Below are 12,600 nucleotides of genomic sequence, written 5' to 3' on the forward strand. Positions count from 1 at the left end.
TTAGCGAGGAATTGAGCGGCCTGGACCCCCGGGCACGATCCAGGTGGGAGACACCCGAGAATGACCATCACTCGGCTAAAACCGCGTATCTGCGCCCCGAGTTAAGTGGTTCTTGGTGGACCCCAAGCTCCGTTCGGACCCGACTCCGAGAACTTCAAACCTCGACGATCGTCTTTCGAAAAGATGGGTCTCGGTTCAACTCAAATGAGCTCCTTTCAAAAATTCGGCTCGAAGCCCGCACACGTGAAGATGTTACATACATGGACATGCTATGCTACCGTGCTACGAAAAAACGTAGTATGAGCATTCGAACGGTTCCAAATGGACGTATTTCTGTCAAACAGAACTAAGCGCCAAATTGAGTTCCTTTTGAGGAATTTAGAATGCCGGATAGCGCGTTCTGTCAAACGGAACTAAGCGCCATGGAAAAGCATTGCGAGTATAGGACGGAAAAAGCACGACGACGCCCGATTCCGCCGCCAATCCAAGCCCCCCTTTATCTTCCTCCTCCGATGGCGCTTAGTTCCGTTTGACAGAAATACGTCAAAGTTATAGTCAACAGATTTTAATAGAATCAATTTATAGATTCAGCCTGCAAGTTTTTAAAAGGAGTCCGTATTCTGATTCGCCGGCTAAAAATCGAGCAACAAGGGGTTCTTCAATTCAGGAAGCTATCATTTTTTTACTCGATGAACCTCTTCCCAATTTTCAAGTGGAAGTATTTCTGCCAGACGGAACTATGAGCATTAAGACATGAGCCCTGAGATCCATAAGAATATATGCATATTAGGGCTCACGTCGTAATGCACATAGTTCCGTTTGGCAGAAATACGTCCACGTATGCAACGCAAATGGATATGATGGATAATGATCTTCTGTTTTCTAACAATTTCGCACGGCAAGTTCCGTTTGTATAGCTCAACGAACCACACTCGTGAGTTCCGACAGACGCACCTTTTAAAGAAAAACTAGATCCACTTTTGGGCACGCTCACTCCTTTAGTCTAGTTTCTGTAAATCTTCGTGATACACAGAAACGGTTGAATTTCGTTGAAATAAAGAGAGAGTTGCTGTGCAATTTTATGAGGGCGTGTAAAAAGCTGATGCTTTAGAATCATTATAAAAAGAGAAAAATACCAGCATTACTTACATGTACGATAATACTGATTTATGAAAAAAAAAAAATACAGCGGGCTGATTGTTGAAATTGGTAGACAAAGCTATAGACAAAGAAGACATGGGGAGTACGGAGCGACGTTATTGGTTGAAATAGGTGGTTGCTATAAACTAAGGGAGAAAACGATAGACAAGTGGGCTGCCGTTAGATAGTCTATTATCTACCTCCTTTGTACATTGCAACCACTCGCTTCCACCAATAGGATTCCTCTATGTCCATTTTGTCTTCTTTGTCTATGGATTTGTATATCACTTTCAATAATCAGCCCGCTGGTATAGGTGGCATGGGTTACTTTGTGTTGTTTATCCAGTTACAAAGTTTCAATATTTTATTTTCCCTTTTTTAGGACGTCTTATCAAGAAACAATGATTCTACGAATGTAGTTTTATCAAGAATTAAGAGCGTTACGTATAATTAGATGACCGACATTCTTATTCTTTATCGCTTCATCTTTCAGACCTTCCGGCTACTTGACAACTGCGCTCGCTCTCCCATTTCACAAATCACACGTGGACTGTTATTATTTTCATTTGCTTTTGCGAGTACCGCTGTCATGTGAAGTTGACGTCGCATCCACTTTAATCCATCGTGTGACTCTTAAAATGTGAACAACTTGTGGTCGAACACTAAATATCTTCATTGGTGTCCGTGAGTTTTCCCACTACGTTTAGTCATAAGATCGACCTTGATTGCAGCCGGGAAAATGAAAAAAGACTTGTACATCACACATGTTGAGGCCTTCGGCGGCCTCCTTCGGACATGGGCACAGGGTGATGAAAAATTAAGCGAACGATTGAAAAGGGACATCGAACAGATCTCTCCGGTCCTAGATATGAACCATGTCACAAATCCTGTGCAGCAACTCAGGGATGCGAAACTCTGCTTGTTAAAAGTGAGGAACAACGAATTTTTCCGAGTGAAAATCTATCATTGGATGAACTAGAACAACTCAACACAGTTCCTGTATTTCTCGTAGATTATGGCAATACTCTGAAAGTTCGGCTTGAAAGTTTAAGACTCATAGACACGCCCGACAGCATGTATCCTTCCATCACTGAAGTTCCGTTCATGGCCTCCCCCTTTCACATCGCTGAAGTTCAAGCACCTGACACTCTTTGGCCACCTCGAACATTGGACTTTATAAAGCATACTCTAGTCGACAAAACATTCAGATGCGATATTCTGGATGGAGAACAAGTGAAAAATATAATTCAAATTTATCTGAATTTAGAGCCGTCTGAAACTTTTTCGAGCATTCTAATTTCGGAGGGTCTTGCTCGACACATCGATTTACCGATGCAAGAAGCTTTAATACAGGACCTCTCTCAGAGCCAACGAGCACTGATGGATTTAAATCCTGTATGTAAGCCTCTAGTTTCTACAGGAGTTATTGGTGTGACCACAGCACCACCAGGGCAACCACATACTGCAACACTCCCTTCTGATGTGACGGTCTTATTAGATACTTTACTTACATATACCGCGGCCTGTACCCCAGCGGCTGCCACTTCTATCACCCCATTCTCACAGATGACAAATCCTACAATTCCACAATTCATTAGCATAAATTTTACGCCCGGTTCTCGGCATTCGGTATACATTTCATACGTTGAATATGGAGTGTTTGATTTTGCCGTTCAACTAAAGGTATATTCATGTATATTAATTTATTACTTTTGATACAATTCTGTAGGATTTTTAATTTTAAGAGAGACTAACAAAAAAACTCTCAGATTGAGTAATAAATTAAAAACCGATACGAAAACAAAATCAAAGAGACACCCCTCAGCTATTGGAACATGCTCCTTAAAACATCTCTTTTATCCATGCAAGTTGAGTCCTCCAAGCGGGGAGGGGAAGGGGGAGAAAATAGTGGGTATAAGAGTAAATTAACATTTTCTGGGTAGAATTTTTGCTAACTGCAAGTCCTTTTCTAACTAGAGCAAGACATAAAAATGCGATGAGCGCACCCACCTATATGCATATAAATTGGACGTATTTCTACCAAACGGAACTGTGTGCATTAAGACATGAGCCCTGACACCCATAAGAATACATGCATAACAGGGCTCACGTCATAATGCACATAGTTCTGTTTGATAGAAATACGTCCAATTCTAGTTCATTTTAGAGAACAACACATGTTCCATTAGTTTTCCGATGCAGATAGGTGTTTTTATCGATGGGTCAGGAATTGTAGCTCTTAATTGCAAAATTCTGTCCGATTCAGCCTCAGAGCTGGTTTAGGTCAAACTGGCATTAGGTACACAATGACACATTAGTTTCGACAGTCATTTGCATGAAGAGGAATAAACAAGAAAAAGAGGAAAAAAGGAAGGGATAAAGATACAGAAAAGAGCCATCATCTGTAGTTATATATTTTAGAAAAATTCTTGTCTCACTTGGTCAATTTTATCCCCAGGTTGATGCTGATAAATTCCTGCCTGAACTGTTGCTGGACATTCATAAAAGTTTTAAGCCTACATCAATCCAAGGGGTATTGATACCTGGTACACAGTGCCTCGCAAGGTACACGTATGATCAAGTCATCTGTCGAGCTGTCATAACCGATGTGACGGAGGACCAAGTTAAAGTGTACTATGTAGATTTCGGTAACTGGGAGTATTTACCACCTTCAGAGGTCTTTGAAATCCCACAAAGGTAAGTTACTGGGTTTGCATTGGATGTCAACACCATAGGTATTACGTCCAAATGCGAATATTTCTTAGCCGATCTCTTTAAGTTTGTACCAACCGGGTGAGATTAAATTCAGCAACGCTTGACGATCTGTCAGGATCATCAAAACACGGTCAAATTCGCAACTCTGATAATAATAACGTCCAAATAACGGCGGACTACATTATTTGGCAAAAGAACTTTGATGATAAGTGAGGATCTTTTTGGACCGCTGGAAATAATAAATAGCGTTTTTTCGGAGGAATGATATTGGTCTAACAGGGAGTTACTTTGCGAGGTGAGTGAAGAGATGTTGAGAAAGAACAGAAGTTCCAAGTCAGACAAGCGTTATACGGCAAAATGCCGAATAAAGTCACAATTTCGGTGAATGGTAGAGTAGTTCAGAAAAAAGTTTTTCAAAATAGGTCTTCCATTTTGCGCGTTGGAACTGATTCATTTGTCTTGATTTGGTGCTGGAATTTTTATAATGCGTACAATTGCTGCAATTTTTTATGGGCCACTAAAATCTATAATTTTTTTAGGTTCTTGACGCAGAGAGCGATGGCTACGAGATTTTCACTGGCCGACGTGGGAGATGACCCCGTATGGAAACTAAAGGCCGTGCAAGAATACTTTTACGAGTTGGCCAAAGAGAGAAAATTTGTTATGTACGTAAAAGCAAAGGAAGCATCTTCACTAATGCAATACTGTGATCTATACTATGATGGTTACAATATCAGACACTTGCTGAAAAAGAAACTGTACCAAAATGTGCCGCCACCGCAATAGCCAACGCTATCCTATACATGCCATTAATCGCGCGACCAATCACAAAACGAATGACGCTACCACTGCCGTGCTAAGGAAGAACGCCGTATAAGCCTCCACATGTTACCAAATTCTCTTCATAAATACTAGATTTATTGGGAAAATTGCGAATATTTCTCTTTAAAAATTTTGTTCGCGATTTGATATAAAATATCAAAAAATTTCAAGGGTAACCACGAATAACTTTCCTTAAAAATACATGTTTTATTTGGCAAGCAAAATTTGGCAACTCTCGAATGTTTATACGGCGTGTTTCCTTAGCATGGCAGAACAATAGCAACTGCAATATCATAATTGGGCTAGGACGTCAAATGGGTCAACTTCAGTGGAAAATACTATAACCTATATTAGACTGGTGTTGGGAGAAAAGGTTTGAAATTGTATTGCTGTCGACTCAATTGGAAAAAAAAAACAAATAAAAAATTATTCATGACTTTTATTTTAACACATTATTTACCTGAATGCCTTTCCTCGACTTCGAGTTCTGTCCAGGAGAAAAAATACCACTGCTGGGTAAAAAGTTTTCTTGGATATTAACATTTATTGATTGCATGAAAACATATTCCACAAAACATATCCGGTCGGAAACTTCAACTCATTCGAAAAATCGCTCAGGTATGATTGGAACTGCACTAAAATCATAATAGAACGGAAAAACTTACGATTTGATGGTAAAACTGTCTGACTTTGCGAGGTTGAATGATCTTCTGGGGTCAATACCAGGCAAAGTCGTATACTATCCCAGGTTTTCGACGTTTCAAGAACTTAACATCTCCAAAAGCTACGGGAATCGTACCAGTTCTCACGATGCTCACGGCAAATTTCAGGCCCGACCTAAAGTTCTCTGTCAGTTCTACAAAATTATTTTCAAAATAGGATCCCTTCACATCCCTTTTTGCCTTCATTGTCTATAGCTTTGTCTATCAATTTCAACATTCAGCCCGCAGTAGACACTTAACTCTCAGGCTGATGAAACTCGAGCGTTAGTGGAGAAGGTACTCCGTTGTTAAGCCAGACACAAGAGAATCACTGACCTGCCTCAATCTCAATCCGACAGTTTACAAATTAGTGCTTCGTCTCAGTGGGTTAAATAATTCCGTCCCCTTTTTTACCGATTATCCTAGCGCGACGCGACGACGGGGTGGGTGTGGTGGGTGGTTCAGCTCCTCTCATCAGAGCGCACGGGCACGCTGTCGCCAGTACCAGTAGCTCATAGTTTCCGCACGAACGGAGAGGCCCGACGCCGCACAGTGGATCGAGTCAATGAGAGAGGTCGGACAAAAATTGGAAACTTCAAAAGCTTATAACTCCGTTTATACAAAACGTTGAAGTTCTAAAAGTGATTTCATTGGTCTCCTCGTGAAATTTGCTGCCAGAAAAAACCCTTAAAGTTTAAAATGTGACGAAATAAACATCAAAATTTGTAGTTTTAGTTAAAAATTTCATGTCCGACCTCTGTAATTGATTCGATCCACTGTGCGCAGCCGCGCGCCGCGACGCTGAAGGGCAGAGGAGGATCATTACTGGGGAATCACTCACTATTAAAACCAGGCAGGTGGGAGAGTGGTCAGGGTGTCAACCAGAGTTGTCGTTTCTCCGTCTTTCTTGCGAATCTTCGCAAACGAAACCTTAATCTCCAGGCAGATTATTGGCATCGATAGACAAAGAAGACAAAATGGACGACTCCACTGGTTAAAACGAGTGCTGACGTGCTAAGGAAGAACGCCGTATGAGCCTTCAGAAGTTGCAAGATTTCCTTTAATAAAACATAGATTTTCAGGAATATCTGGGAATAATTGGCTTTGGTTTTCTGTAGTGAATTTTATTCGAGATCGGACCTAAATTGGACGTATTTATGCTAAATGGAACTATGGGCAAGTGGAAAGATGAGGTGTGCTCGTCGTTGCTCGGGCCATAAGAATGAATGGGAAATATAAAGCGTCAGTGACGTCAGCGGCGGCGCTGTCGCCGTCGTTGCCGCGATTGAACACATGAGCCCTGTCCACAAGGCTCTTGTCACAAGCCCACGGCTCACGAGTTAGCGCTCAGTTCCTTTTGATTTAATGTCAAATCCCGCTTTTCCATTTTCTCAAAAGGAACTATATCCACTTTTACGTTGTTTCTTATTCAGCTTGCACAAGCACACTCCATCTTTCCACTTGCAGATAGTTCCATTTGGCATAAATACGTCCACTTATCTGAAAATTTCAAGAAAATTTTCATACCTCCTCAAAATCTCCAATCCTCAAAAATAAACATTTTATCGGAGGAAGTTCGGCAGTTGAAATGAGCAAGATAGATAAAAAACTACACTGGAAAAAAAAAAAAAAAACACATTGGATCTATAGTCTAGACTCTTGAAAACATTGACAAGAAAAAATACTCTTGATTCAATCAGATTTTTGCTTAAATCAAAAGGAAATCCGCTCAAATTAAGAGGCTTGGTTCTTGATTTAAGCAAAAATCCGATTGAATCAAGAGCATTTTTTCTTGTCGATGTTTTCAAGAGTCTGGACTCTAGATCCAATGGTATTTTTTTCCGTGTATACCGCCTTTGCGATCGTTTCGAACCCTGCTCGATACAATAACCGAGTCCCTTAGTTCCTTACCGAAAAGTGACTACCGCGAACTTCTGAGATTTTCCAAAGCGTGTAAAAAGTTTATTTATCCATCAATAATTATGATTTAAAGTTGTTTCTCATTCTGGGGCTCATTAGTTTATGTGCAGTGAATACCAAGAGTCTACGTTACTTGGTTTTTTCAAAAAAAGCCTAAGAATGCGACGCGCTGATTTAAATTATGCATATATAAGCAGAATCAAGCGAATTGATTCGAGGATGGCTGAGCAGGTCGGCACTCTCGAAATGAGAATTTAACTCCTCCGTTTTGTTCAAAACGTTGCTTTGACAGATCTGTAACCTCGGTTATAATTTCCAAAAGTTGGTACCCGTGCTCTGATAGTGCAATCTGTGTAAGTGCAATCTGTGATGAGCCTCGAGACTCAATAGACCATTAGCTAAACGTGGCTCATACAGGAATCCACTTACCCCTCTCTTTCCCACGCTCCTGCTCACTGCGTCGGCGTCTCGACGAACAATAGCTAATGACGGTTGCCAAGCGATGCCGGGATCCTCAGCCCCTCGCAAAATTACTTACGCTTCATTAACCATTTCACCGTCACGCTAGGATTCGTCCAATTTTCAAAAAAAATTGTTTCGCGAGTTTTTAGCAATTTTTTCCTTACTCTCCGTTAAAACACGAATTAAAAGAGGTCTCATTCATAAAAATCGGCCAAATAGAAGAGAAGTTACAGTATTCGAAATCCGAAGAAATCAACAAAACTTCTCCAAACAAAAAATAAAATGAAGGGGGAAAAAAAGAAATGTATAAATTACAATTTAATATGATTGACCTCAGAATGTGACAAGCAATTCAATTATAAAAAGGAGAAAAAATTGAGTGAAATTACAAAAAATTAGCCTCTTGCAAGGGGCTTCCTTGTATGAGTTTTGACCTGAAGACAAGTAAATCCCGTTATATTATTAAAACGAAATTGACTCCATAGTTTAATGCCTTAGTTTCTTGAATACGATTATTTTAAGCACTCGATTTATATCAGCAATTTTACCCATGAGGTGATTTCCTGAGAGCTGATAATATCACGAATTTCTCATAGAGCCCTTCAAAAATGGCTTGCTTTTTGGGCAGCCGATTCGGCCATCAAACCGGGGTTTAAATGGAAGCTGATAATAACACAAAGCTCTGAGAACAATTTTAAGATGAGTATAGGAACGGTTTGTACATTACGAGGAGAGGCGGGCATTCTGTTCAGCATATCGATACATAAGTATTTTCACACGTAGAATTCAATTTTCACGTCAGGGAGTCGACATATTTTGATTTTTTCGATTTTATACGGAAAATTTATGGTTTTTCGGGATTGAAATTACTTACAATTGTTTCATGAAAAATGAATGCACCCAAAATGACTATAGCATTTTGACTTTCACATACCTACGTGCACTCACTAAATTGATTGGTAAATTCAAAGAGTGGGTACATCGACCTGGTATATCAAGTTTCTGCGATTTTTTACGGCAAATCGGTAGATTTTCGGGATGTGGATTGCTTACTTTCAATTCATGAATGAATAAAGCATGGACATGGTTGAGCTTCTTTGCATGAAAAGACGTTTAAAATAACAAAATCAAGACATATTTAATACAATTGCATTTATATCGAGTCAATTTCTTTTCAATAATATAACGGGATTTATAATACCGGTGATTTGGGTATTTTAACCCCAAAATACCTTTAAATCGACTTTATCTTCTAGGAATTCGACAGAATTTTTCCTTTCTTCGCTTAAATTTTTCCGTAGCACTTTTCCTCAAGAATCTGATAAGATTTTGCTTGAGGCGGATCAAAAAACTTAAATTTGTTCGAATAGCTTTCTAGATTCACAATACACGGTCTCGTCAAGGTGCGTCGTTGACCTTGCAGTGTTGGATCGTGAATTCTCCTGTTGTGCTGCTTGCCTTTTTTGAAATCTCTGTAAATGAAAACTAAAGGGGTTGATATGTGCGAGTTAATGACGCGCCTTATCAACACATTGTGTTGGAGTTCACTGCCAGTGTATAAAAGACTAACTAACGGCAACCTACGAGAGACCGCGTCTGGAAAATTCATGTCAAAGTTTCCATGACTTTGGACAATATTAATATGTTGGCGAAACAAATCCTGCAACGTCGGAAGGTCCATACGGAGGTTTTTCACGTTTAACGGCTCGAGTGGGGTTAGCGACTGCCACACCAACCAGTCGGGATGAAAATACCATACGCAGTGCAAGTATCCATTCCCTAACCCGAGGCCCGAGCTTTTATGGTCCGAGCTACGCGAAAAAAAAGCCGTCTGCTTCTGGATCTGGATTCACGGCGACGGGAGTCGATTTACGGTAAGAGTAGTTAAGTTTTTATAGGGAGAAAAAAGGAGCGTACGATGTGAATACCCTCGCCCTGTAGGCTCCGAACCCCGCCGACTCGGGGAGGTCCGTTCGGTTAGTTCATTTCCTCATTGTGGTTTTTTTCCCTTTTTCAATTCTTTCTCGTTACAGCGCAGCGTTTCACTGTTATAGTTCACCGGGGGTCAACGAGTTCTGGAGTTACTCCGTCGGATATACCGTGTCACCGAGGAGAGCTGTAACTCCAGTATTGTGGTTTTAAGAAAATTAGATCTGGTCGCGTGTCAACGGCGAGTTTTATCCTGTCTCCTTGTGACAGTCTCCTGGTGCGATAAAACAGTTGAGTAAGACTAGAGTAAAGACTGTGTCCTGATACAGTTGCACCTGGGCGAAAATTTAAAATAGGGAGCAATTCAGGGTGGAAAACGTCGAAAAATCAAGTTCATCGTTTTCCCTGGAAGCTGTGTTTTCTCAATTCTGGACGGTTTCCATGCAGGATCTAAAAACGTACTTTCCGAATGCAAATTCCGAATTGAGTTCAATTTGGTCGTTTTTTCTATACTCAGGTTCAAGTCTCAAAGTAGTTCTCATCAAGAGAAGTGAAAAATCTCTAAAATTAGAAAAATTGTGGTTTATTTCCATGTTGCAGATGTTTCTACCCTTTCACAATTGAGTTAAATTTGGTCGTTTTTTCTATGCTCGCGTTAAAGTCTCCAAGTATTTCTTATCTACATCAGCGAAAAACCTTTAAAATTAGAGAACTGATGGTGTACTCAAATGTTGAAGATTTTCATACCCTTTTAAAATTGAGTTACATTTGGTTGTTTTTTCTAAATTTGCGTTGGAGTCTCCAAGTGTATTTGCATGATTATGTCACCCAGAGGCGCATTCGAGGGTTGTATACGGATATCACTGAAAAGTGGAAAATAAATTGATTGTTTCTAAGCTTATTAATCTCTGTGTTCATATCAGAGACAAACACACACACATGTATTAAGAAACTTCGCGGCTAATTGCGAATTCGGCAGTTGCGCGTTTTTCCCAAGCGAAACTGCGAGCCGATTATTGAAATTGATAAACAAAGCTATAGACAAAGAAGACAAAATGGCTATGAAGGGATCCTATTGGTGGAAGCGGGTGGTTGTAAAGAACAATTCAGGTAGGTTATAGACTAAATAACGGTAACCAACAAGACACCCTTCCGTTATTAGTCTATAGGAACCACCCCCTTCAGCCAATAGGATCGCTCAATACTCCCTATGTACTCATTTTTATGTTGCTCTGTCTATGAATTTCAATGAAGCGATTTTGAGCGAAACTTAAACTTTTAATTACCTTTAGCGATGGAGAAACTCAATATATCAGTGGGCCTGCTATGAAGAGTGCTTTGTCTATCAATTTCAATAATCAATCGCTGCAGCGATTGACTATTTATTGATTATTGGAGCGATTTTAAGCGAAACCTAAACTTTCATTTAACTTTAGAGATAGAGAAACTCAATATTTCAGTGGGCCTGCTATGAAGCTACCGTAGCTTTTCCAGCGAAAGGTAAACGGACGAAACGGTTGCAGTCGATGTCCGTTCCGTTTGGACTTCTCGTGTTCCTACGAGTGGCCGTGTGCGTATGCACGTGCATCGGTGTGTGTTTCTCTATCCGCGCATCTTTTAATAGCAATCGGCTGTAATTACCTCATCCTCGACTCGACAGGTATCTCCTCGCTGCGCCACGCTCGCTCATACTCCCGAGCTGAGGAAAAACACCGTATGAACATTCGAGAGTAGCTACATTCCCCCGGATACAACGTGAATTTTTCAGGTAATTTAGGCATGTTGTTCCTTGAAATTTTCGGATACTTTCGATCGAATTGTGTAAACAATTGACCGCGAAAATTTTGAAGAAAAATATCCAACAGATTCATTAAAAATTCGTATTTTATCGGAGGAAATTCGGCAACGCCTGAAGGTTCATACGACGTTCTTCCTTAGCACAGCAGCGTACCCGCGTGCGAGAGCGTGCTGATAAATTATTGCGAGAATTTTTACCGCAGGGATGACTCACTAGACGTCATTACGCGGTTCTACAGGGTGCCCCACGGTTAAAACGCCAGTATTCTGATTACAGAAGTTGATCGACCAAGCGATAGACAAGAAACACAAGGAAAACAGAGAAAATTGAGCGATCTCATGGGTGGAAACGGTAAGTTGTTACAGAATAAAGGAGAAAATGATGTTTCGATTTCGGGTATCGAAACCGATTACTTCGATTAAGTGGACGGCGCACAGTGGATCGAGTTAATTAGAGAGGCCGGGCAGAATTTGGAAACATTAAACATGCAAAATTTCGAGGTTGATAAAGTAATTTCATTGATTTTCTCGTTAAATTCTCTACTGTAGAAGGACCCTTTGAAATTTTAAATGTGACAAAACAAACATCAAAATTTGCAGTTTTGGTCAAAATTTTATGTCCGACCTCTCTAATTGACTCGATCCACTGTGTGGCACCACTACCCTGGGTCACCCTGTATTCGGCGATTGAACCGTATATTTTGAAACGGACGTCGCTGAGGATGAAATTAGACTGCCACTCTGCCGTGATAAGGAAAAACGTCGTATGAACCTTCTGACGCTGCCAAATTTCCTTTGATAAAATACGAATTTTCAGAGCAATTTGTGAATATTTTCCCTCCAATTTCTCAGATCATGTCATTCGCAGCCAGATCTAAAAATCTGCAAATTTCAAGAGCAAATATTTATAAATATCCTAGAAAATGATAATTTTATCCAGGGAAATTTGACAACTCTCGAATGTTCATACGGCGTTCTTCCTTAGCGCAGTAGCACTATGTGTGGGTCTAGGCTGCTTGGCAGCGGTGGCGATGCGGTTAAGGGGTCCCGTGACGTCATGCCTGACCTCGATGACCTCATGACGGCAATGACCTTGAACTCTCAGACGCGTTAC

General features: G+C 40.5%; 2 protein-coding genes across 2 annotated transcripts in view; one reads left to right on the forward strand and one right to left on the reverse strand.

Annotated features, from left to right (window-relative positions):
* The window catches only part of LOC109031813 (beta-1,4-glucuronyltransferase 1), a 255,217-nt gene that overhangs the window by 170,690 nt on the left and 71,927 nt on the right, over nt 1-12,600 (reverse strand). The gene's annotated exons all lie outside the window — the stretch shown is intronic.
* On the forward strand, nt 1,662-5,113 carry LOC109031814 (tudor domain-containing protein 6). The gene is made up of 3 exons (XM_019043585.2): nt 1,662-2,823; nt 3,599-3,837; nt 4,395-5,113. Exons 1-3 carry the CDS (start codon nt 2,215-2,217, stop codon nt 4,639-4,641), a joined length of 1,095 nt encoding a protein of 364 aa, XP_018899130.2. The 5' UTR covers nt 1,662-2,214; the 3' UTR covers nt 4,642-5,113.

Source organism: Bemisia tabaci, chromosome 2 (assembly GCF_918797505.1).
Source record: "Bemisia tabaci chromosome 2, PGI_BMITA_v3".
NCBI lineage: Eukaryota > Metazoa > Arthropoda > Insecta > Hemiptera > Aleyrodidae > Bemisia > Bemisia tabaci.